The 26748-nt window shown below is 47.9% G+C and overlaps 1 protein-coding gene and 1 long non-coding RNA gene across 5 annotated transcripts in view; one reads left to right on the top strand and one right to left on the bottom strand.

The window, feature by feature from the left end:
- Positions 1-589: 589 nt before the first annotated feature.
- On the bottom strand, positions 590-10521 carry LOC132657045 (uncharacterized). The gene is made up of 4 exons (XR_009594887.1): positions 10004-10521; positions 7887-7987; positions 3696-3747; positions 590-1336 (listed from the first exon to the last, which is right to left on the bottom strand). It is a non-coding gene; the product is annotated as an uncharacterized LOC132657045 (long non-coding RNA).
- A 2795-nt stretch (positions 10522-13316) lies between these two features.
- Lef1 (lymphoid enhancer binding factor 1) overlaps positions 13317-26748 on the top strand; it is a 106654-nt gene continuing 93222 nt past the window's right edge. For all 4 annotated transcript variants that reach the window (XM_021645313.2, XM_021645305.2, XM_060392691.1 and 1 more), the window contains exons 1-3: positions 13317-13523; positions 15678-15744; positions 17083-17216. In XM_021645313.2, coding sequence (XP_021500988.1) covers positions 13317-13523; positions 15678-15744; positions 17083-17216 — 408 coding nt within the window. The remainder of the gene's footprint in view (positions 13524-15677; positions 15745-17082; positions 17217-26748) is intronic.

The following is a 26748-nucleotide window of genomic DNA, read 5'->3' as shown; positions in this document are numbered from 1 at the left end:
TTGGGCCCACTGCCATTTTCTTTATCAATTCTACTGAAAATACTTGGTAACACATTATCTCACTGAATTTACTTGGCTGGTGTTTCAGCACTTCAGCTGCTAAGCTAATAACCCGATTTCCACTTCCGTCTTCTCTACAAAAATATATGATTAGCATACTTTCTAGGAAGGCAGACTTTACTCCTGCAGGCTTTTCAAATGGAAATGAGATATTACAGAATTAAAGGGATCTATTCAAAGCAGCCAGAGGTTGACATCAGGGATGTCCTCCTGAGTCATGTCTCCATTTTAATTTTGAAACAGAGTCTCTCACAGAACCTAGAGCTTAGATCAAGGCTGGCTGGCCAGCAAACCCCAAAGATCTACCCGTCCCTGTCTGATCCATCAATGGTGTTAGAGACATGAGCCACTATGCCCAGTTTCTATGGGTGCTGAGACTCTGAACGCATGTCCTCATTCTTGTAGAGTAAGCCATCTCCCCAGCTCAATTTCCATGTTTCATATGAAAGAATCTACAGTTCATTTTAATATTTATTTATTTATTCATTCATTCATTCATTCATTCATTCATTTATTGGTCTATGGTGGTTTGAATGAGAATTTCCCCATATAGGTTCATGTATGTGAACACTTGGGCCCCAGCTGGTAGCGCTGTTTGCTGATGCTTCAGAGGTATGGCCTTGCTGAGGGAGGTGCACCATTTAGGGTAGGCTTTGAGCTCTTAAGTCCTCTCCCTACTCCCAGTTTGCTCTCTCTGTTTTGTTCTTGCAGTTCAAGATGTGAGCCTTCAGCTTTTTGTTCTAGCAGCCAAGCTTGCTGCCCGCTGCCATGCTGTTCCTGCTATCTGCAACCATAAGCCAAAAACACACTTTCTTCCATAGCTGCCTTTGTGTCTTACTGTAGCAACGGAAACGTAACCAACACTATGTGTGTGTCTCTCGTCTTTATGTGGGTTCATCAAACTCAGGTCATCAGACTTGTCTTTACAGCAAACCTTTCACTCAGTGAGACATCTCCGTGGCCCCTTTTAAGTCACTTTCAATGTCATAGTAGGGGACAAAACACATAGAGTTCTCTACTGTAAAGGCACAGCAAGGTTTTAGGAGCTGCCTCCTCCTCCTCTTCCTCCCCTCATCCCCCTTTCTCCTTCTGTTTTTGCCAGACATGATCTCAAAATGTAGCTTGTGTTGTCCTCCAACTCATTATCCTCCTTCCTCAGTCTCCAAGTGAGGTTACCACCTCACCAGGCATACCAACTTCTTGGTCTATTTCTTCCAGAAATGACTTTGATCTCTTTTGCTTACCTTCACCTTCTTATTTCACAGAACTTATACCTCTGAAATGGGAAAAAAAAATGGTTTATGAAGGTATTCTGGTGAAAACTATAGGCACAAGCCAGAGGAAAATTACTATCTTACCCACATATACTAAGCCACAGATGGGAAAGTGTAGCTGAATATGAACTTTGTAGAGGAAAACAGATAACCTTCCATGTTATAGATTTCCTGAGAAAACTTTGATCCCAAAGGACTCACAGAGCTGAGTCTGGCAGGTTTACAGGGCAGAAAAAAGTTATCCTAGAATATATAATACAGAACACCGTCAGGTTCTATGCTGCCTTGCATTCAATGGTAAATTCATTATTTAGAATGTGGAAGAAATACTCAAATAATCCAGCAACATGCTGAACCACAAATACTTGTTATACATCTATTGGGGTACAGTCCTATTATAATGCTTTTAAATGATTATTACAAAAGCTGGGCATGGTGGTGCTCGCCTGTAGTTCCAGTGGGAGGCTGATACAGGAAGATCACGAACTCAAGGCCAGACCAGATTACATAGTGAGACCCCATTTCAAAACAAAAGCAAAACCAAAGTCTATACAAGATTATAGATTTTGAGCAATTTTGAGCTATTCACAGAAACTTATTTTACCGTCTAATGAACTAGAAAGTCATGTAAATAGTATATAAGAACATACTGGGGCTCCAATTATAGGTGGAAATATTTTGTCTGTACTGAATATGAAAAGATTTGTTTTCTTATTATTCCCTAATCAACACAATATAACAACGATTTACATAATCTAGAGGTATTTAACATACATTGGAGCAACTAAGAATGCTTCATTCCAGGATTCATGGATAGTTCAATGTGCGCAAATCAATAAATGTTAAGACAACACAAATATAAACTTGGGGACAGAAATCCCATTATCCTATGAATAGATGCAGAAAAAGCCTTCGATAAAGTTCAACATCCCTTCATGATAAAAAGCCCTGAAGAAAGTTGGGGAAGAAGGGATGCACCTCAAAACAATGAAAGCTATACACAACAAATATCTGGCCAGCACTATATCTGATGAGGAAAACTGGAAAGCAGCCCCCTCTGAAATCAGGAAGGAGACACTCTCCCCTCATTTAAAATAGCACATGAAGTCTTAGCCACATCAATAAGGGAAGAGGAGAAAACAAAAGAGAAATGGTAACAAGTCAAATTATTCTGATTGCAGACCACCTGATTCCATTCTTAGGAGACGGTCAAGACTCCACCAGAGGGGCAGATCTGCAGAGCCCTTTCCTCAAGGGAGCAGGACACAGAGCCAGTAAATAAAAATGAGTAGATTTCTAAATACTAGCAAACCCTTGGAGGAAGTGATTCCATTCATGACAACAACAACACAAAGCCTACCTAGGAATAAACCTAACAGCAACAACAAAAAACAACCTAGAAATAAACCTCTACAAAACTTCAAACACAGGAGGAAGAAACTGAAGTTGACCCTAGAGGATGGAAAGATCTCCTATTCAGGGATTAGCAGTTTAATATTGTGTGGGGGGGTGGGGAGGGGTAATGGTTATGTTACCAGAAGTGATCTATACAGTCAGTGCAATACCCACCAAAATTCCAGTGACATTCTATGAAGAAACGGAAGAATAATCGTAAATTGATATGGAAGCATAAAAGACCCTGGGTACAAAGCAATGGTGGGCAGGAAGAGCAGTACTGGGGGGCCTCATGACCCCTGACTCTCAAATTATACGACAGAGCTACAGTGTCAGAGTGCCACAGCACTGACACCATAAAACAGACACACGGACCAATGGTACAGAAGAAACCCATACAGCTACAGCTACTGTAAAAAAATGTGTTAGGAAACTGGATAGTCACATCTAGACAAATCAACTACACCTATATTTCTCATGCCATACAAAAGTCAACTCAAAATAGTGAAGCTCTTAATTCGAATTCTGAAACCGCTGAAGGAAAAACATCTAGAAGATTGTCAAGATTTAGCCATGGTCGAGGACTTTTGGAAAAGGAGTCCAAGAGCTTGGGAACTAAGAGCAAGACTTGAGACATGGGCTGCCCTTCCTCCAAAAGGCTCTTCCCTCTATAATCCAGCCATTTTGGTCATCTGCCCTTTTTGTGCCTTTGGCTTCCTGGCTGCTGCACTTGGTTCCTCTCTCCGCTCTCCCTCTCCTCACGTGGCCCCAGGTCATGGCCACTCTGGACTCCCCCAGATGTCCCTGCCTCCGGCTATGCTGTCTCACATATCAATAATAAACTTTCTCCTCCACCACACAGAGGAGCACTCAAGTCTTTTCCTTTCCTTTTTCTTTCCTTTTTTTTTTCGTTCACATAGGTTATATGCAAACACAGCAAGCAGCTGTGTTTTATGTAAGACCAACCATGAGCATCCTTGGATTTTCAGGTCTTCTGGGGCTCCAGAACCAATCTCTCCTGGAAACAGAGGGATAGAAAAAATTTAGATATTTGACTTAAATAAATTATACTAGTAAAATTAATTTAACGCCAGGCACAGTGGCACAGACCTGTAATCCCAGGGCTCAGAGAGTCAGAGGCAGAGGTAGACAGATCTCTGGGAGTTCGAGGCCAGCCTGGTCCAGGCCAGTCCAGGCTACACAGAGAAACCCTGTCCTGAAAAAAACAAAACAAAACAAAACAAAACAAAATAATAACTTACTGTGTTGCTTTCTAGATTCTTCAGTTTAAAAGTACATATGTATCTTTCACTGTATTTCTATTAGTGGTAAGGATCAAGTTAATTATGGTTACTACCAACTGCATGCTGGGTAATTTTGTATTGCCTTTCTAGTTTATTTTCTGTGGTGTTGAAGATGCAGCAAAACAAAGTGCCCGCACTCATGAAATGCATGTTCGAAGGGGGAAACAAACCTAATAAGTGAATAGAAAAAATATGCTAAGCAGTGAGGGCAGCAGAGGGATAAAGGTTCTCAATCTGTGGGTCACACCCCCAGTAGAGCTCTGATGACCCTTTCACAGGGGTTGCCCAAGACCATCAGAAAACGCAGATATTGCATTATTGCATTACGAGTTATAACAGTAGCAAAATTACAGCTGTGAGGCAGCAATGAAAATAATTTTATGGCTGAGGGTCACCACAACAAGAGGAACTGTATTAAAGGGCCGCAGCATTAGGAAAGTTGAGAACCACTGGATAAAGCCCATAAAAGAATATAAAGTAACCAGGGTTGCAACCTGGGTGAAGGCAGGGTTGATGTAGCCATTTTTCAGACAAAGTCTAAGATGTCCTCTGAACCTGGGGAGGAAGGCCTGGAAATATTCAGGCCTGCAGTACCCAGCGGCAAGCTTCTGCACAGAGGTTTCTAAAGCAGGACCAGGGAGGCTTGACCCTGCACACAAGCTCTGCACAGCCGGAGAACCAGTGGTTCCAGAGAACAGGGTTAAGAGGCAGCCATGAACTAGTTAACACTTGGGAAGCCTTGCCGTGAAACAAAGGGCTTTATTGTGAAGCGTCGGGGGACAGGCGTGGAACCCCGCAGAGTGGCTGCTGAAGACTAGTGGGGTACCTACTACAGGTGTGCAAAGGAGAGTGTACCGAAGGAGTGGAAGTTTCTCCGAGGTCAATTTTCTGCTCCTGTCATGCAAAGTGAAGCAGACTAAAGGCTGCCCTGACACTGAAGAGCGAGGAGCAGAGGCCATGTGTCTGCTTAAGTCAAGCCCTAAAATACATTTAGGAGTCTGGAGAGTCATCTGAACTGGCAGTCAGATTTTACTGCCTGACTTGATAGGAGAGTCATTAATGTCTCTGCTTTGTTTTCTGCCAATTCAACCTGAAGGGAGTGGGCCTGAGGTCTGGAGTCGGCAGAGTACACTGCAGGATCTTTAAGGTCAGATTCAGATAAGGCAATTAGACTCACTCTGCCAAAGAAATGTTTACTCCAGCTAGATGACAATGTTGCAGTCTAAACTATTTGTACTGGCACCTTCAACCTTCTCGCTTCTCTCCCCAATTGATCATTCTGAGTTTAAGTGTAGTTGTGCAAGCAATATGCCATTAAGAGCTGGAAACAGCATTTGTTTCACACACACACACACACACACACACACACACACACATTAGTGAAGGTAATTTCATGCAGTGAGTCTGCTTTTCTTAACAGAAGCACAACAAAAGCTTTCTCCAGCTCAAATGTTAGGTAGGCCGGCTCCCCCCTTTGAGAAATAAATGAAGGTTTGGAGCACTTACTCAGTTTCTAAAGAAAACAAGCACAAATTATGTGCAAGGATTCCCCCAAAAGTCATATTATGAAAAACTGGAGGCTCAACCCCAGGCACCCAGGTTAGTTTATGGACGCTGGGGAGCCCCGTACTGAAAAACTGTCCCTACAAGGCTGTCTGGTGCCCTGTGGAGATGTGTTTTCCAGGTAGTGGATGTAGAGCCTGTCAGTCAGGCGCTTTCCCAGAACACTAAACTGTATAGATCACACACATCAAAGGCAGGCTGCAGTCCCTGAAGGTGAAATTCCCATCAATGTGTGCTAGGAGTAACGGGGTGGACAATGAGACTAATGACCTTGTTCTGCACTCATCTCCCTATGCTTCACTTCGGTCCACCGCTGCCCTTAGGCAAGAAGGCTGTGGCTTTGGCTTCAAGCATCAAACCAGGGATTAGGGGCTTGCCCAATGCTGACAGAGCCCTGGAAGCCGTGAATACAAACTAAGGCTGACCATCCTCTGAGGCACATTTACCAACATTCAAGGGACCCATCCATTACCCCTAGGAAACGGATTCATAGTATGAACTAAATCCCCTTAGCCATCCTGCCATCTTCAGAGTTTCTTTCCTTGAAGAGAGACCCAGTTTTGTTGTTAGCATTTTCAGGGCTTCCCTATTGTCCACTCAAATAAGAGTTAGAGCTCTCAGTGTTTCAGTGACATTCCTCCTCTGGCCAAGACTAAGTTTTTAAAAGTGTTTGTAAAAAATACATATGTGTGTATACACACACACACACATATGAATGAAAGGAAAGTTTGCTGTTGACCAGTTACCTGGATTGGTACCTACTTCTAATTTGTGACTTTTGGGGAAAGGTATGTGGGGTCCCTTCAAGGAGCCTGCGGGAGTGGGAGCAGCAGGAAGGAGAACATGTCAGGATTCTGTTTCCTTTGCCCTGGGAGTCCCCCAGCCAGGACACAGAAAACAGAAGCACTGGACATTCCCATGCTGACCACACTTTCCTCAATCTCTACACGAGCTGCTTTGAAAAGTTTCTACTGAGAAACTGAGCCCAGAAATTGATTCCACTTGCGGGGCTACTCGGGGTTAGTGAGTATCCCACGCTGTCCTAAGTAGGACACAGGAGCCTATTGTCCTAAGTGCTACACTGTCCTCCTGCAGTCACAGGCAGTCTCAGTCCCACCTTCACTGCCCTGGGAAGTTGGGATGCTGTGGCCTGTGACGCCATATTCTAAAACACAGATTCTGGCTCAGGACATCTCTTCCATCTTTTTGCACTTTCTCTTACCATCGTGCCAGGGTTCTTACCGCTCTTCTTGCAAGTACTTTCTCCATATGTTCATCTCCCAACCTCACCCCATACGCACAGTTATCTACCGTGGGGTTAAGGTTCCCAGGGCTTTTTAAATTTAGGTTTAGCAATTAACAGATGTTTCCTTCAGTAAGCATCTTTCGTTCTGTCCTAATATCTTCCTTTTTTTTTTTTTTGCATATTTTTCACACGCACGATCTCACTGACAGGTAGACTACCACACACCCATTTGCAGAGAAAGTGAATCTTCTGAGAGGTTAAATGCCCTGACTAACTTCACCGGCTGCAAGGGAGTCGGGGGCTGAGCCTGTCTTGGAGCAGGGATGTCTGATTTTGCCTCGCACGCTTGAAAATGTCTCTGTAGGGAACACCATTCAAGAAGAGCGTCAGAGGAGAAAACTTAACAGGCTTTTCGCCGTAGACACAAACGTTTCTGCGTGGAACGTGTGGGCGGACCCGTCAACAGGACACTTTCAAGTCAGCGAGACCAACTGGGAAGGCGATTAAAAACGCTACTCACCCCGGTTTCCCAGAATCTAATTTCTGTGGAAGTGATAAGCGAGCGTACCGTCACCGTGTGTCCGGGGGTGGGGGTGTGTGTGAAGGTGCGTAGAGGGGTTAAAAAGCAGGATGCACAAACAGAACGGCCACACGTGTTGTGTCAGCGCAGTAGAAAGTGTGAAGCGTGCTGGGAAGGAGACAATATTTATGGCTGAAGAAATGCGGCCTCACATAACGGTAATTATGAACAAGATATTTTCCCTAATAAAATTACTGCAAAACAAAATCTGGAGAATCTAAGTGCTTCCCTATGTTGTCTTTATTTTTTATCCCATGTGCTCAAGAGTGATTTCGATAAAAAAAAAAAGAGGGGGGGTGTTGGACAAACGGAGCTGAGAGAAAAGAGCGCCGTGGTGAGGCGGCCTCTGCGGAGGGTTGGTTTTGCTTTAGAAACTGGAATGTGTCCAGGCTTGATTTTTATTTTCAATTCACATTTCAGATCCAGCTCCCCAAACTCTTTGATCTTTCTCCCTGTCTCCTTACCCGGAAGAGAACCCTTGGCCTTCTCAGCTGGGAGCTGGGAGCACACGTGGAAAGACTGGCTGGGATCCATATTCTTGCCAAATTTAGTCACACAAAGGGGCCTGAGAGGGAAAAAAGAAAGGATGAAAGCCGCAGCCGCCGCGACTTCAAAGGCCGCGCCGCCGCGCCGGGCCCTGCGCAGGCGCCGCCCTCCGCGGATATAAGGCGAGACCGGCGGGCGCGGGCGGCCCTTCTCTGAGCATCCCGGCTCCGGGGCGGCCGGAGGGGGCTGGAGGGTCTGCGGAGAGGGGCCTGGGGGGGTGGGGGCCGTGCTTTCCAGAGATCGGTTGCCCACGCCACATGAAGGCGCAGGAGAAAAAGTTTTTTTTTGGGGGGGGGAAAGGGAAGGAATGTGATGTCCGCGCCCCCTAAAACTAGCGGTTCCACGGCCCGGCACGTGCGTCGCAGAAGTCCATGTGTGGCGCCCCCAACCCCCACCGCCGTCCCGCTGTCACGCGGGCTCCTCGGTGCAGAGACGAACCTCTGCTCCCCCCCACCCCCCGCTCGTCCCCTCCACCGTCGGTCCTCAGCCACCCTCCCGGCCGCGCTGCTGTGGTCTTGGGACGGGGCTGATGTCCCACGGAGCGGAGTGGACGGCGCTTGCTCCGTCCCCGCGACGGCCGGCTCCCGGGGACCGGCCGCGGCCGCCGATCCCGCGCTCGGATCGCCCGCCTGGGAGACCGCGCCGGGCTGCAGACGCCAACGGGCGCCGGCCGCACGGAAACCCGGGCGTCTGCGGGCGCCGGGGTGGAGAAGGAGGTTTTTTTTCACCGTCCCACGAGTTCCCTGACCCTGTAGGGAAGGGGCTTTGGGTTTGTTTGTCTTAAGGCGGAAGAGCCCCTGGGACACAAACTGCCACTTCCCTCGTCCCCACCCCCCTTCTCCGCGACGTCGGTTAAACGGAAGGTGCCCACAGACCTAGCCTCCTGCCGAAGCTGGGGTGGGGAACCGGGGTCTCGGTTCCGCCCCTGGAATCGCATGAATTCGTTTATTTTCTAGCCCTTTCTCAGCTGTCTCACTGAGCACCCTCTTCCGTAGGCCCCGCCACCTCCTTCCTTTGGGATCCCACCTAGGTCGCAGCTGGCAGAGAGTCTAGGCCACACAAAAGGAAGACCTGGGGGCCTGGGCCGGGGTTAGGACCTGGGGGTAGGGAGGGGGGCGCGGGTGGGGGGGCGCTGCGCTTCTCATCCCTGTAATTAAGGACTCCACTTGGCCAAGTGGGGGAGGGTCTTCTTGTGTGGGTATGGGTCATCCCCCCCCCCCGTTCCCTGCCCCGCCTCCTCCGCCCCCATCCCACCCGCGCGGCCAACTGGGCTCTGCTCACCCTGGGGCTGTGGGGCCAGCTCTGCTCCCCGCAGCCTGGGTTCCGGCTGGGGTTGGGCTCCTGGCCCCCCTCTACGGCTCCCCTCCCCGCAGTCCCCACCCACCCACCCAGAGGCACCGCACGGGCAAAGAGGACAGAGCCTCGTGCAAAAGGAAGTGTTGATATATAAAACAAGTTCGCTCCCAAAACTGAACCCAGAAGCCACCGAGAGGAGAAAAACCAACAGCAACGCAGCCAGCCCCTAGCAATTGTTTCACGGTCGGAACTAAATCACATCAAAACGCCCCCCCGAAACCCACATCCTGAAGGAGTAAGCCTACTCCAGCCCAACCTCGAGCGGTTCGCTGGAGTTCACACGAGCAACCTGCCCCTACCTCCGAGGGAAGGGGGCGGCAGGGCTGCTCCCGCGCGCCGCACCCACCGCATCCCAGACCTGGCTCCCACTAGCCCAACCCCAAGGAGCAAAGGAGCTGCTGCTTATGCTAATAACAACCCCACAGGAATTAGGAGAGACTGCCCGGCGGCTGGAATGCTTTTGCCAGGAAGGCGAAGTCCAGAGACACCACTTCCTGGGGTTACTTCGCCCCTCCCGTGTCTCCTTGCTTTTCTCGCCTGAGAGGGACTTCACAGGGAGATGCCAGCCCCCCCCTTCACCGACAAAGCTTTAAAACGTGTGGGCGCACCGTTTTAAGGGTTAGCCCCATTTAAGGTCCGCAACGCTGCTGAAAGACAGCACACTGCCGAGACCACTCACCGCCGAGCGTGGCCGTTAGGTGATTTCGTTGGAACCCATGTTCCCAAAGAGGGTTGCAGCGAGGTACCAAGCGCGGCCACCTATCCCAGCCCTTGCAGCAAACCACCCTCACTAAAAACCTCCATCTTTTCGAGCTTCTAATCCCTGGGACACCTGGAGCTGAGCTCCGTATGACTCACGGAGTCCAGATAATTAACGCGAAGGAGAAAATGGGAATTCGAATTAGTTGCAACACTTAAACGGGGGAAGACGTAGAGTCGTCATTTAATCTCCTCTCGGCTTTCCAAAAATACCCTCTGGCTATTCTTCTTGCCCCCTCCCCCTTCTGGGTTTGATGAAAAGGACCCGTCTACTTCGGCTGCTTTGATGAAACGGCATCTTCCAGGGTTCTCTTGCTCAGTCAAATTGGCGCAGTCGGAGGAGGAATTCTGGCTCTGTTAAATTTATGTCAGCGGGCGCTTGAACGTCTGAAGCTAAGTCCCTCTCTCCTCGCCTGCCCCACCGACAGCACCGGAGGCTGCACGACATCGCTATGAAAATGGATTTATTAGCAACCCTTCTACGCTTCCCCCTGCCGCCCTGAAGTCAAATGTCATGTTTAGGCTTTTGTAAATTATAGCTTTGACGATTGTTTGAATTAAAAAAAAAAGTTTTCGTTATTCTGACTTCTTTCAACAGCTCCTTAATTGTACCTGAATCTATCAAATTACACGTGACCAACCACGTCCTATGGGACCAACTGAGCCTTGAAAACCGCTTCCTAGCCAGCTCCCAAACTGGCGGTTATCAGTGAGCCAAGTTTGAAACGTTTGCTTAAACAGCTGTTGAAGTGTCCACTAGCCCCCAGTCTCACCCTCAAAGGCGAGATCTTTGCCCGAGCGTCCCTGCGGAGCGCCACTAACACACGATTCTGTGGCCTTTTATTTTCAGCTTAAGGAAGATGGAGATACAATTCTTCCTGTCTCCTGTTTACTGCTCCCAGGCTCTACAGATGGCTGCCGCACTGGTGCAATAATTTCGCCTGAATATTTGACTTGAGGGGAGGGGTTGAGAGCTAAGGGACAGAATGTAATGTGTTTCCAAACTCAAGCCTCCCTTACACAGTAACTTTCACAAAGCATCGCCCTTAAAAGTTCTGTCCTTTTGCAAAACGCATCAAAGAGACGGTGGGAACTGGGGGATTTTTGAGGTTGGATTCGGGTTTGCGTCTTCAAGGGTCCCTTTCAGCGGAGTGTCCAGGATGTCAGCCCCTGCCCAGTCCTGCCTCCTCCTTCCAGGTGCTTCTTTTCCCTCCTTGGGGATGTATTTTCATTTTCTAGGAGGTCTCTACATTCCGAGTCCTGAACCCATGTTCATTCCATGGTGAGGACCCAATGAAGGCGATAGTGTTTTAAAAGCGACAATTAAGGCTGTCTTTATTCACTCCCTTCTTCCCAGTCTTCCCTTTCTCCCCTCCGTAAGCCCGGAGACTTTATTTTCGCTAGCGTGTGCACCCTTGTCTCCGAAGAGCGTGTGATGTATGTGTGAAAAGAGCCACAACTCTGTGTGTCTTCCCCTGGGTTAGGTGAGCAATGCGGTACGTTTTTTCCTTTCCCTTCTCCTAGTCCCTAATTCTCGCCTCCTTCCCTCTGTCAGAGCATCTATCACTGTGGTGCCGACCACAGCGCCGGCGGCTTTCTCTTTCATCTCCCTCCCCTTGCCGGAGTGAGGGAGCTGGAGTGGGAGGCGGAAAGGAGGTTGAAGGGAGACTGGCAAAGGACGAGAAGTGAGTGGGGGCAAGAGAAGAGATGCTCGGATGACGAAGTTAAGCCATCCGGGCCGCCTTTCTCGTCCACCTCACGTCGGCAACAGCGTGCCTTGGGCTGGGTTACAAGCAGCACCTGGTCCTTCCCTAGGTTGTATGTATGTTTTTAACAAATTTTTCCCCTCCAGGCATGAGCGCGCGCGCATACACACACAAACAAACACACACACACACACGCACCCCCACGGTACCCCCCCCCCAACTCTGACTTGTCCTCTAGGCGCTGGGAATGAGCAAGGGCTGGGGGAGAACCTGGATCTCCTCCTCCTCCTGCTCCTAGCTGACTGCCTTCTCCCCACCCCTCCAGCCGGCAGCCAAGGAGAGCAGGAGGCGGGGGAGGGGCGGGGGAGGAGAAGCGACGCGAGTGAATAGCTTTGCAGCGCCGGCCGGGCGCGGAGCGGAGAGGCGGTGGGAAGGCGCAGCCGCTCACCTGCGGGGCCGCGCGCACCGGACGGACCCGGCCGCGCTCTCGCGGGCCCCTGGCATCCGGACCCGCCCGGAGCCTTGCAGGCGGCCGCGCTCCCGGGGTTCCCCTCCAGTCCGCCCGGAGGAGCCCAGGGGCCACCGGCAGCTCTTCGCTTTGACAGAGGGGAGGCGGGGAGAGAGGCGAGTAACTGCGCCAGCGAGCCAGGCAGAAACTCGAGCTGGGAACAAAGAGGGATCCGGCTCGAGTGTGTGTCTGTGTGTGTGTGTGTGAGTGTGTGTGCGTGCGTGTGTGAGTGTGTATCGGCCCGAGCTGCGGGCTGGACCATTTGGGCCCGAGGCTCCTGCTGTGACCCCCCAAGACTCCGCCGCGCCAGCCACTGCCGATTCCCAGCGCTCACCAGCACAAACTTTATTCTTGGCAAACTTCTCTTTTTCTTCCCTCCTCCCCCCGCCCCCCTCAGCAGATTAAATGCTCCTCCCGAAGGAAAACCGAAGCGAAAGGGAAGGAAAGACGCTCGGACTCGGACCGCTGCAGCCCGGGAGGCTCTTTATTGTTTACCCTTCAGGAAGTGGACTTTTCGCTGTTTTCTGATTCTCCTCGCACCTCCGCTGGGGCAAACGGAGCCTTGACGCGCCACGGGATTCTCCTTTGCACTTTGGAAAGTCGTGCCCTCTCCAGAAACGGTGTCCTCGGCGCACAGGCCTGGGCACCAAGGGCGGCGTGGGGCGATCACCCAGCCCTGGCAGCCTAGCCCGGGGCACGCGGAGCGGCGCAGACGCTCGCAGAGGAGGCGCCGGCGGCTGCCGCCCTCGCAGTCTGGTGCCCTTCGCCCCGGGGCCGGGCGCCGGCATCCTTCTGAGTGAGGAGGGAGGAGAGCACGGCGATCGCGGCGGCTCCCGCGGCTGCTCCGGCCGTGGGCCCCTCGCCCGCCCACCCCGCTTCCATCCGCGGTCCTCCCGCACGCAGTCCTCCGACTCTCACGACCCCCACCACCACCACCTCCCATCGACATCCCCCCCTCCCCCTTTCCCTGCCGCCGCCGAGGGCTCCCGCCGCGGAGCGGAGATTACAGAGCCGCCGGGATGCCCCAACTCTCCGGAGGAGGCGGCGGGGGCGACCCGGAACTCTGCGCCACCGACGAGATGATCCCCTTCAAGGACGAGGGCGATCCCCAGAAGGAGAAGATTTTCGCGGAGATCAGTCACCCCGAAGAGGAGGGCGACTTGGCCGACATCAAGTCATCCTTGGTCAACGAGTCCGAAATCATCCCGGCCAGCAACGGGCACGAGGTGAGCGGGGTGCCGTCCGGAGAGGCGTGGCGGGCCCCGGGGAGGGACGCGGAGAGGGAGCCGGCGCAGCGCGGGGCCGCCGTGGCCGCTGCGCCCCGGTCCCTCGCGGCCTGGGAGGGGAATAACGGCCCCTGGTCCACGGTGCGCACGTGTGTGAGCAGCGGCCGGGGAGGTTTAGTGCAAGTGGCCCTGTGGCTGAACGGCGGCGAATGGGCAGGAAACGCTGGCCTCTCCCCGACCCGTTTCGTCCTCCCAATGCCTCGGCGGGTCTAAGGGGCTCGAGGCGCTAAAGCAAGGAAGTCTAAACCCAACCGCGGCGCCCTTCCCGGGGTGGAGAACAAAGTGCATCCGCTGGCCCTCTCGGCACAGCATACGCAAGTGCATTCAACCCCCGAGGGCTCCGAGGAGCTGAACCCCAGGCGGGGGGAAGGAGAGGCGGGTGTGGGCCTGCCGGGAGGGGCCGTCCCAACCGCCGAGGAGCCGGGGCGCGAGCCCCGACCGCGGGGGCGTTGCGGGGCCGGTTCCCCACCGCGGGCGAGGCTGCTGCGGGGAGCCGTAGGCGAGCCGAGCCACCCAACGGCACAGGCACCGCCGTCCTTCCGCCCGCAACCCCGGGCACTTCAAGTGGAAAGAAGGGCGTCTGTTTGGGGCTGGGCTGGGCTGGCTTGGGATCAGGCCTTGGATCTCTGCAGAAGAAAGGCGAGCCCTCGGCGGAAGCCCGGGCCGCGGCTAGGGAGGAGGGACGCGCTTTATCAGATCTCCCGGCCAGCTGCAGGCGACGGCGCTGGTAACCCGAGTAGAGTAAATAGAGACACGTGGGTGCGGGCGCGGGGCAGCCTTGAGAGAGCCGGCCGCGCGCGAGCGAGCGTCGGATGGGGGGTCGGTCCCCAAAGCCCACACCTTAGCGGCCGGTCTGGCCCTGCAGAGAAGTTCTGATACCCAAAGGATGTCCCCAACGTTTTTTCCTTCCAGACAGACTTGAACAGTATATACCCTTTTCCTTAAATGGCAGCCTTCTGCCCCAACCCCCACCCCAAAGAAAGGGTGGTTTCGGGGGCGGGGACATTTTGGGTTTAAGGAGTACTTTTAAGAACACCTCAAAGTTACCTTTTCTCTCCTGATGGCAGGGGTGAGTACACACTTTGAAAGGCTGGGGGTCTGATTCCTAGAATATAAGGCTTGGCTCTCTACGCCCAAAGTCCAGCAAAAAGTAGAAGAGGGGGCTAGGGTGCAGGCCGAGTCAGGTAAAAAAAAAAAAAAAAAAAAAAAAAAAAAGTTTCTGTGTGCCTGAAGGATGAGGTCGCCCGGAGGGCACGGGTCTAAGGAATCACATGCCTTCTCAACTGTGGGACTTTTCCCCTTGCCTTCTCCTGGAGTGCTCCCCACATTTCCACCCACCTCACATTTCAAAAGTTTTCTAGTGTGAGGAGAAAAGCAGTGCTTTAGAAACCGAAAGACCAGGGTGTTTGAACTGTTCATCTTCCCGCGGTGGAAGTGGAGCAAGCAGACTCACAGAAGATGGTGACGGGGGTGATACCACGGATTTGCACGTGGTTGATGGCGCTTACCAAAACTGATATCAACCGGGCTACCTTTTAGACGTCTATGACCCGACTCTCAATTTTCCCTCCCTTTAACCACAGACCAGGTCTGCTCTGACAGCCTGCTAGCACTCGGCCTGGTGAGTCCTAAGAGAAAAGTGAACGCGCGGTCCCAGCGATGACTGCTCTCAGGCAGTTTTCCTTAAGACCCCAGCAAAGTGGTTCTCTTGATTACATTTCCAGATCTCATTTTCAGTTACAAAATGGTGTTTCTGGTGGCGTTTTAATCAGATCTTGTCAGGGTGAACTAAGGATTAACACATCCCAGAAGCTGAGCACCCAGGAAACATTGATGGGTTGTTAGAGTGGAACACGTTATCCCCAAATTCACTCCCCCCCTTATCTTTTGATTCAGAGTATCTGATAATCACTCAAATATACATATTGAACAGGAGATTTTCCAGTACTCAGGCCTAGCTTGTCCTTAATTTTAACCTAATGGGTAGACTGAGTTTTACATAAACCTCTTGCTTTGAATTGTCAGCAGACACTGTAAGATTACACACTCTAAGGTGATCTTCTTTCTTTTTGGGGTGGCTATTCATGCCATTAGGTGGTCAGACAAGCACCATCCTCTCAGGAGCCCTACCACGACAAGGCCAGAGAACACCCTGATGACGGTAAGAAGCCAGATTCTTCCTCCCCTCTTAACCATGGGATCACTTGCAGTTTGAATATCTGCTTTTGTTTGTTTGTTTGTTTGTTTTGATACTTCCATTTGAGTTGAGTTGGCTGGAACCAGATAGGCAAGACTTTCTATGTAGTATTTTAATGAATGGGAAAGAATGCCCCAAAACTCAAAGCTTCTCTCTCATTGTTTATCGCACCCTTTAGAATCAGTCCTGGCATGAGTCTGGGCCTTTGGCTTTCCATTGGCTTCCAGATTCTTAGAGAAGGAGTATTTCTGAAGACTATTATTCATTTCATTCTGAAGAGGATTTTTCATGTGCAAAATTGCTGTGTGTAGGTTCTCAGTACAGCGAAGGAACGCAGTGTGTGGGCAGATGGATCAGGGTTCAGTAAAACTGAACATAGCTTGTAAAATATATAAAAAAAAAAAATGTTAGAAGCTACGTGTATCAAATGGTAGACATTTCCCCCATCACTGATTCTTGTCAACACTTTAAAAAAAATCACACACACACACACTCCTCCTTTGCTCATTCCAAGTTTGACCAGGTCACCATAGGGTTCACTTGTCAATCTGTTGGCATTTCTGGTCTCCTTTAATTACTTAACAATTGGCCTGTCTAGAATGGAATGTTTGTACATTCAGTATGTGGACCAGGGGCCAGGGAGAGAACTGTATATCAGTCTTCCTTCTTGGCAACAAGTAGTTATGGAGATTAAAAGCAAAGGAACGTTTCTTTGGTACACTGGTGTAAGTTTAGCCATGAAATTAGGACTTCCAAAGGTTAATTCACTACAAATTTGGGTTTTAAACCATACACTAGATCCAGTTTTTTCCCCCACTCAGTAAAAATCTAACACTTGATAGAGCTCAGAAGCACAGGTGGAATTTTTGGATTTGTCTAAAAGAGAGACACTTCAAATGTATCTATGTGTATGTGTGTTGGGGGTAGATGGCCTCACCTATTAACATTTTGGTTTTAAGTTTGTGTGTGTTCCCTTGTGTGTCTGTCTTCCTCAGTCCAGTTTGTTAGCATTATAACAAATTAAGTTAGATGAATAACTCTTATTTTTGTAAAAACATCAGTCAGTAGTGGAAGTAAATTGAACCACATGTTTTTTTACACATCTGGTTTGCTGTTGAGCCATTGAAGAGCATAAATACTGTCAGTCTAAAAGAGAGCATAATAATCCAGTTACAGTAGTTTATGAACAAGTATTTTTTTTTTTTTTTTGTAAAGTCTGGCTTGTTTTAGAAGGAAAAGATTTTCTGATGAAAAAATGGTGCGATGTAAAAGGAAAGTTGATTGTTCTTTGGCTTCTCCCAGGAAAGCATCCAGATGGAGGCCTATACAACAAGGGACCCCCCTACTCCAGTTATTCTGGCTACATAATGATGCCAAATATGAATAGTGACCCGTACATGTCAAATGGATCCCTCTCTCCGCCCATTCCGAGGACAGTGAGTAACATGCTGATGTTGAAAATTATTTTCAGACGTGCAAATTAATTTGTGTTTCAGCAGAATGCTTATTTCTTCCAACACACTGGCAATGGCCTCATTGTACGCGCCTAGTCATCACTCAGTGAGAGCCGTGTTAAGGAGTGGCGGGTCTGAGAACAGTGCTGTCTTTATGTCTCGTGTTTGGATTTTTAGTTTTAGGCCGATGGGCTAATGTGAGTAAGTAGAAGATCACAAGCTCTGAAATCAAAAGGAGCCAACCAGCACATCCATGATTTTCATAAGTCCTGTGTTTCTGTGATGGGAGGAAAAGGGGTTTAGCCTTTCAGTAACTTAAGGAGCAGGTAGCTTTCAAAACCCAAAACTGTCAGAGTCAAAACTCCTGAGGCTCAGTTGAATGTCGACATTCAGAATGTTATTTTGGCTTTTGAAAATGTCTCGTTTTATTATATTAGCTATATTGTCTTGGGGTTGGGAGTGCACAAATGAGCCATTCTCACTTTATTGTCAGTTGGGAAAATATCTGAGGATCATGTAATGAAGACTGTTGATATTTTTAATCTTTTGACTCAGTTTTCTTAAAGTTGTAAAAATGCAGTGTCATATGACTGTGCTATGCTGGTGTGCACAATATTATGAAGAATTTCACGTTTTACTTGGTGCTCTTTCTGTCCAGCTGGGGGTGGAGACCCCACCTCTGTCTTGAGAACCTAGCTGAATGGTATCGTGCAGAGGATGTGCATGTGATCACACTGGTGAATATCCTGACTGTCCCCCTGCTGTTTGGGAAGCTTCTGAGGTGGTCATAGTTATCTGTTCCCAGCCCTACTCCTCCAGCCCTCAAGCCCAGGGAGAAACACAGGAATGAGTCTCACTAACTGTTGGGGGCGACTCTCCAGTCCAGTGGGATGCTTCTATAGACTGAGAAGTCTGTGAGAAACCCTTAGGGGGCGGGGGAAGGGGTGCCACTGATGCCTTAGTGACAGAAGCCGAGAGCTCTAAGGTTCACCAGAGAAGCGGAGAGGAAATGGCTGGTAGTGAACTGGAGTGTTTGTGGCTATCTTCATGGTCTGAGCCCTTTGATGGTTAAAATGATAGGTGTGTGACGTTCGGTGGGCCTTGTGATTGCAGACTTAACGGTGATAATTTTTCTGCAAATTTCAGGCAGATATTTAAGCTCAGGTGGGGAACCACGATCTTTCTCCTTTTCATAACGCAGCTTGTGGGGATCAAATCTTGGAGATCTTTATGATGTTCATTACAAGGAATATTCCCTCCCATTATTTTAAGACATTTCAAATAGTTAATGACATTTAATGTCTAGGTGGTGTGAGCAATATTCTACCTAAAATGTGGATGAACTAATAAAGCAATCACAGTCTGTTATTTAGAGATTACCTAACACACATACCGAAAATGCTTCTGGGATTTAAAACTTGTAGAGGACTTACTGAGGCAGAAAGAGAAATAAATCTGATTTTTTTTTAATGCTTGTACAGTTTTGTTTTGTTTTTTAATGGGGGGCCACATTTTGGATAAGAAACAGTTGAAGCTTCCTGTGGAAAGGCTAACAGGTCAACACATGATCTTTTCCAATCAAGTTAGTGTTTTGGTAACAGAAAATCATTTCCAAAACTGTTTCACCCATGAGTACAGTTCATACTAAATTGTGGTTTAGTCCATGAAGAGACCAGCTGCTTCTTTCTTCAGACAAGAAATTTGGGGAAATTAATGTAATAAACTGCCTGGTATTTATACTTAGCTCCTGCAAATATTGAAAATTATCCTTTCCCCTTTAAGCTAGCATTTGGTCATAGGTCTCTGTAGCCTTTTCTCCTGACTCCTCCTGTGTACTCATTTTGGGGTGAGAGAGTGAGAGAGAGAGTGTATACCTGCAAATGTGTGTGTACGTGCCTACCTATCCTATATCCCAGCAACATTTTGAAATGTCAGTAGAATGTAAGGTATTTGTTGTTATGTATATGTTGAAATGTTGACATCCATGAATCTGCCATTCATGGCTTAGGAAAGATCTGTGGGCTGAGGAAATGTCACTGGGTGTAGACTGTTGAGAGAACTGGGTCTCTGTTTTCTGATGCCTGTGATGAATCCTCTTACATGTTAAAATGCATTCATGTTAGGTATGTTTTATGGAGAGACCTTGCAGTTTGCACAATTCCAGAAGCCTTTTAGTTTTAACCGCAAGGCTATGTCAGTTTCTTTAGAGTCCAACTGAAGTGAGTTACAATCTTTGGGTTTTAATACCTAACAGCTGTTTGTAATGTTTCTGAGATCAAAAACACTTTAACCGGAAGGCAGTTTCTCTTCTTCGCCCTAACCACACTTCTGCTCTCTTCCTCCTTCCTCCTGTCCTCAGCAGGACTGTTTGTGTCACTGACATCGGCAATGGTAGACTTCCTCAGTGTCAGGAGCTGGATGACCATTTGTATTTGAGTTTCAAGGTGGGGGTAGCCTTGTGACTTGAATTTGCATTACAAACAATTCCTAGTTTATTACTTCTGCTGCCTGTGAGAACTGGGGGAAACATCTGTGGGAGGGCCAGGCACCCACCGGCCCCTCTCCTGTCTGTGTCTAACTATGCCCTGAGAGTCCAGCTGCAGCCAAGTGACGTACACAGGGATGCCTCTTCTGAATTTTTACCATAACCATATGCCTTTGCTCCCGTTTTAAGCCAGTTATTATGGTACCCAGTCAGGAAAACTTCCTTCATCCATCCGTCTTTTTCCCTTCTGAAAGAACGTTTAGTTGGGACCTCATTCTAGAACTGAAACCTTTAAGGGAGTAATGTGAGTGTCTATACCAGATATCTATAAATGAGTCTCTCCTGGAGTTTTAAATATGAATTTTTAGTGCAGACAAATTGACCAAACAAGGAGAAAGCAGCCATGACAACCCACTTGGTGTCAGTGTAAGCTCTTCAAGCCCAGAGGATGAGAAGATGCACAAGCCTGTTAATGTTTCAGAGCCAGGACCCCCAGAGAGGTTTTAAAGAGCGTCTTCCCAAACCTCCTTCCTCTGAAGCTTACTTGTGAAAATAAGACCAATGTAGAGGTATGAAAACAACAGCAGTGACAAAAACTAGTTCCTTGTGACCCCAGCTCAGTGGTAGAGCTGAGTGTTCTAGCACAGTGTGAATGAACAAAGCAACCAGCTGCTTTAACATATGAAAGTTCCCTGTGGGGTAAGATTAGCCTGTAGTTATTCATCCTGGGTGTCAAACTTCCATTTGTCCCTCCTGCAGCCCAAATGGTTAACACCTTATAAGAGAAGCCTTCTATTTCTCTTCTGATGCCGGGGAGGGAGAGCAGCCAGCAAGCTGCCCAGGGCCCCTGACCATAGTGGCTCTGAGTCATGAGAACACTCCACCTTTCTGGTGTCTGTGATCTCCTCAGAGTGACCTTTCAGGTAGGAAAGGGAAGATGTTTATGGCCTCACTTCGGCTGCCTTTTAAATCCTTATTTTTAAAGAAGGAATTGGGGTAGAGATGTTACGGGTATTTGCTTTTAGTCATTTAGAACAGCTGGGTTCTGTTGAATGAATTTTTCCATTAGGGAATCAACATTTGTATTTCAGAAGAAATCCATCATCTCACTGTTAGATCTCTCACCCTTGATTTTCTATTAGTTTACAAACAACTAAGATTTGTTTTGGTCAGTGTTCACTTCAGGGGCAAAGGAACTGAGGTGGATTTGCCCGACAGTGAAGCTTCTGAATGCCAGTGTGCCAGTGCTGTATGGCATTGAAACAAACAGTGAAAAATAGTAGCTCACGGGTAGAGTGACTATGGCTTGTACCTCAGGTGACTGGAATTTTTTTTGAGCAATCAGATCCACTCCCACTTATGGGGGTCCTTTGTACTGCAAGGCGCTGCCTAGTTTGACTCCCTGAGGAATGAATTCCCTGATGCAGTGGTTTAGTTCCTCGAAGCTGAGTATCCTGGCCTCTTCCTCTTTACCCTCGAGGTGTATTCTGTGTAATATTTGTGTGTGGCTATCAGGAGAAGGTGTGAGAAAATTCCTCTTCAGAGTCCCTGGGTATCCGTGTGATCCTTCTGCACTGCACTACTGCGAAGTAGGGAAAGACTCATAATTGACAAGAGTCTGGAGCGATGACTGAGGGTGTAGCTCGGTTGTCAGAGTGCTTGCCTTGCATGCATGAGGCCCCGGGTTCTGTCCTCAGTACCACACAAACTGGACGTGGTGGTACGTACCCATCTGGAAACCCAGGACTTGGGAAAGATGGAGCCAAGAGGACTGGAAACTCAAGCTGATTCTCGGCGACATAGTGCAGAAACATCCCGGGCTACAAGAAACCCCATCTCAAAAAGCTGGAGGCAGTGAGGAGTGGCCAAAGACAACAAGTAGCATCTATAGGTTTTATTGAAATAACAGCTGAAAACACTCTCTCAGAACCAAATGTGGTGGCACACAGATTGTAGTCATAGCAACCTGGGAGGCTGAAGCAGGAAGATTGAGTCTAGGAGTTCAAGGCCAGTTGGAGTCATTGGAAGACGTGTGTGTGTGTGTGTGTGTGTGTGTGTGTGTGTGTGTGTGTATGTGTATGTGTCTGTGTCTACATGTACGTACATACGTAAGTTCAAAACTGCTTTTTAAATTCTGCACTTAATTTTTTCAATTTAGTTTATTCATGTGCATGTGAGGTCTCCATAATGCTTACGAATGGATACGACTGTGAGCGTGCCGAGATGGGCGTGTGTGCAGACACCAGAGGATGGCTTTGGGAAGTTACTCTCTCCCTGCGCTGTGAGTCCCAGGGATTGAACTGAGGTCATCAGGCATGCACCTCAAGTGCCTTTACCTGCTGAGCCATCCATCTCACACTGGCTATATTGTGATTTTTTTTTTTTCCTTTTTAAGTGAAATCACAACTTAGGAATTGTAGACTTTCCTTATAACCCTGTAAATTATTTTAAAGTTGTAAATGACCCAATCTCTAAAATTTGGAGGCCTAAAGCCCAAAAGTTAGTTAAAGCCCAACAGCAAAGACTGGGAATGAGGAAGGGTTGAAGAAGCAGGGCTCTTAACCAGAGGCCTGTGCATCGAGTAGGAATTGCTAACTCAGCAACTCTGGTAACTCAGCTGTGTATGTTTTCCACTGTTAGCGGAGGTGAGAGGAGGAGCATACAACGAAGAGATGTCTCCACTGAAGACATTTATGTGCAGTGTCCACTCTCGCTAAGCCCACTGAAATCATGAACTTAGGTGTGTGTGTCGTCCCAAAGCTCGCTAGGGAATGATAGCCTGTATGGGCGGTTCTTCGTGGCAGCACAAAGCGGGAAGAATTTAGGATCTCTCTCCCACTTCAACAGTGAGAGGCCAGGAAGCTGTGCCACAGAGGGTCTAGAAATGGACAGTTTCATTGTTGTAACTGCAACTGGTCATCGTGATGCCCCCTACCCGCCAAGAATCCTATATGGTACCCGATGACAGTTTTGCAGAGGTCATATTTTGATCTCCATCAGAGTAATTCATTACTGAGACAACTTAAATTTCACTTCAGTAGAGATGATTAGCCAGGCCTCAGGCCTGGTGGCAAGGTCCTGTAATCGCAGTTACTCAGGAGGTTGGGCAGGAACATTGCAAGTTTCAGGACAGTCTAGAAAAATTGGTAAGATCCTGTCTCCAAAAATAAGAGGGCTGGGAATAGAGCTCCACGGTAGAGGCTTGCCCGGCACCCATAAGGCCCTGGGCTCAGGACCCCATAAGGCAACACGAGTGAATGAATGAGCCTGTTGCTGCTCAACACCGAGAAAGACGGACTGAAGAGCCAGCTGCAGGGAGGCCCTGAAGAGAAGAACAGCTCCAGAGAAGCGTCATTTGAAAAAAAAATATATTGTCTGCCTCTGAACAAAACAGTCACCTATCTAGAAATTTTAAAATATACTCTTTTGAATTCTTTTAAATTTCAATCTTGATAAACTTTTAAAAATTACATGTAGGTGTGTATGTATGCGGGTGGGTGTGAACACGTGAGACCAGAGGCATCAGATGTACTGAACTGTAGCTACCGATGGTTTTGAGCTACCTGATGTATGGGTGCTAGGAACAGAACTTGGGTCCCCTAGAAGAACAGCAAGTGCTCTTAACCAGCCAGCCATCTCTCCATCCCCAACCTCCTAAGCTCTGTCATAAACACTATCATCGATGATGGCAGATGATGACGTAGTCATGAGTCCATCTGGGCTTGAGCTAGTTACATCAGCCTAGACCAGAAGGGATGCCCTCAGTCAGATTGCCAAATCAATAAAGCACCAACACCAGCTGCATAGCCCTTGTATCTATTTTCATATTTATGATATGCTTGCTCTCTGTCAAACTAAGTTTCTTATGGAATGTAAGAGCTGCAAGTATCTGCTAAGTAACCCCTTCTTGTAGTATTTTATTTATTCTCTGTAAAGGGCCATTAGACCACTGTGCTCAGTGAAAGTCCATATCTCATAGAATGTTCTGTTTTAGGAAATAGGTGAAAATAGCTCATTGGAAGAATAAATAGGGGTGGGACCAGAGTCGCAGGAGGATCCTTGTCTATTGGTGAGATCCTAGAAACTTAGGGCAAATGCAGATGATAGAAAAGGGGTGTTTTTTCCCCCTACAGGTACACGTAAGATGAAAATACAGCAACATAAGACAAAAGCCATCCCTAATGGCCTTTTAGTGTCATATCACTGATGCTTTGCAATTTATTTCTACTTTCTACCAGCTGGAAAGGACAAGGTTTTTACTAACAGTTGGGGTGTTTTCAGATATTAGAAACTCTGATCTTCTTGACACACGTAGCTGAGGTGGCTTGAACCAGATGAGCTATGTATCGTAAACTGATTAGACTGTGTGGTGACTTTGAGAGCATAACTTTGAATCTGTTAGGGCAGTTGATGGGGAGTCGTCCTGGGGTAGATATCATAAGTCCCAAGGCCTAGTCTGAAGCCTGTCGCCCTCTTCTGGAACTGTTTCGCTTTCCCCAGCCTTTGTTTCCTCATTTACAAAATGGCACCTTGCTGTATGGCTGGCCTGTTTTGCTGTGCCCATGTGCTATGTGTTCTGGTGGCACAAAACCTGTGAAAGTACTGTTTCCTAGACATGGCAGTAAATAGGAGTCTAGAGTGGTATGAGCCGGTGCCCAGATCTCCTCCTGGTAGGACTCTGCATCTCTGACAGGTGCTTGGCTGGATCACAAAGCTCTGGAGAAAGGAAGGGCACACATTTCTTTCTGTGCCGTGATGCTGACTCAGAATCTAGACTCTGGCTGACAGCCTGATCCTAACCTTTGGGAAATACTTACATGACTAAGTTTTGGGGATTCAGCAGCATCCCCATCTCTTTGTGATGTTTTTATTGGGCTCCTTTTCTCTCCTGGATGTTAGGAGACCCTCATTCTCACGTTTGAAACCTCCCTCTCTAAGGAAATGAGATCTGTAAGGGAATGGGTTTCCAAGTTTTTGCTGAAGTCTCATATCCTTTTAACATTTGATAGGGAGTTATCAAATAACCTGTACTTCCTTGCCCAGCATAGGAGAGAGTATATTTTGAGTTGGAAGGGGTTTTCCACTTAACTCTTTAGGTTCTGGATTTCTTTCACCCATTGCAAAATTACATGGTGAGGAACTTGAGGCCACAAGAATGTGAAGACAAGAGGCAAGTTACACTATACTTTCTGTCTGTCTTGGCACCAAGAAAGCTTAGGTCCCAGGGACAGGTTAGCTAGCATTGAGGGGAAAAAAAAATAGTCTGTGGGAAATTCCATTTTCCGTAATGTCTCTTACAATAAGGTACTTTCTAACTCTGATCACACTACCCCTGTAGACTAGCTCCAATGACTTGGGTCATAGAAAAGACATTGTATTAGAGGAAGGTTTGGCTGGTCAGCAACCTGACTTACTACCAGTGTTGAAAAAAAGAGGAGGGTACTGTAAATTCATTTTCTCTCAAATGTATTAGACTTTAAATTTAGATCGTTAAAGCCTGAGACAAAAAAACAAAGTACCAAAAGCAAAAGATGTTTACTACCTACCACCATTGGGCAAACCAGCTGGCCTGCCTGCAGGATTAAGGGAGAGAGTCAGATCTCTCAAACAATCCTCAGTGTGTTTCTAATTCTCTTAAAATATATTAAGAAATTCATAGACTAATGTTTACTGGTTAATGCATCACTAGGTTTTATTTTAAAGTGAAGACGGAAAACAGTTATATTTTTTAAAAACGCTACCTCATGCCTTAGTTTAATGTTCACATGAAACCGTGGGGTGGGTTGAAATCTCTGCGTTAATGTCAAGTCCATTTTAAGGACGGCAGGAACCTGCCCAGGTTAGTATAGTCACAGTATAGGAACCCGTCTTGGGTGCAGACTTTTTGAGTGTCATTAAAAAGAGTCACATTTACCTCAAAGACCAGAAAAATGTTAATAAATAGATCATAATATTGATAAACATGTAAAGTAGGCAGGGTACTTGATTTGGTTAGAAATTTATTTTCAAAATGCTTAACTATTTTTTTATGAAGGTAAAAGAAATATTTTAACTAGAAAGCCTTGCTGTGCGGCCTTTGAGATTTCTTTCTTTGCACAATAAAGCTGTGATGCCTTGGCTCCATCCTTGTGATTCTCATCACTCAATCTGATCAAGCCCAGGCGGAGAGTGTAGACATTGTGTTTCTTGCAGTCAGACTGTGTCAGGTTCTTCCCTGGTGCCCTACCCTGCTGACCCCAAAGCAAACCCCACACTGGTCAGCATCGTTTGGCTAGCTTCCTGCAGTCTAGAACTGCTGCCTTGAAACTCTCATTTCCTCACTTCCCTTTCCTACAGCTACTTTCCCAGACATTTGTCCTAAGCCTTGTTCCAAATCCCAGTCTCTGGATTATAGTGGCCCCGGGTCCCTGAGGTGCCCAGCTCATCCTCTTAACCATACTTAAAGGTCCAGGGTAGAAGGTGCCGCCCCCAGGAAGCAACCTGACCGTTCGCCCTTGCTGTCCTGTGTGTTGCTGCTGGATCTTAGTGGTTCTTTATACATTTAAAAAATAGATTTCCTTTTTAAATTTTTGTGTGTATTTGAGTGTCTGTGTGGCAGTACGTATGTATGTGCGTATGTGCACATGTGTGGGTATGTGAATATGTGTAGGTATGTGCATATTTATGTGTGTGAGCATGTGCGTTTCAAGGAACATGCTCAAACATGCACACGTGTGTGCACGTTGGTGCCTGAAGAAGCCAGAGGTATTAGAATCTCCTAGAGGTTAAATTCTCATTATCGGCAATAGTGAGCCATCCAACATGGGTGCTAGGAACTGAACTCGGGTCCTCTGCAAAAACACTAAGTGCTCTCAACCTCCGAGACATCTCTCCAGCTTCTGCATGTATGTTTTGTATGAGTTGGGTATCTGTGTCGATTTCTTAATGTCAACTCTGCTGAGGAGAAGGAAGTTGTTTGTCTGTTTGTTTTTGTTTGGTTTGTTTTGTCTTTTCGAGACAGGGTTTCCCTGTGTAGCCCTGGCTGTCCTA

The sequence above is a fragment of the Meriones unguiculatus genome, chromosome 10, assembly GCF_030254825.1.
Source record: "Meriones unguiculatus strain TT.TT164.6M chromosome 10, Bangor_MerUng_6.1, whole genome shotgun sequence".
In the NCBI taxonomy this organism is placed as follows: Eukaryota; Metazoa; Chordata; class Mammalia; order Rodentia; family Muridae; genus Meriones; species Meriones unguiculatus.
The sequence above is the reverse complement of the archived record's forward strand: the minus strand, read 5'-3'. Positions and strand labels throughout refer to the sequence as shown.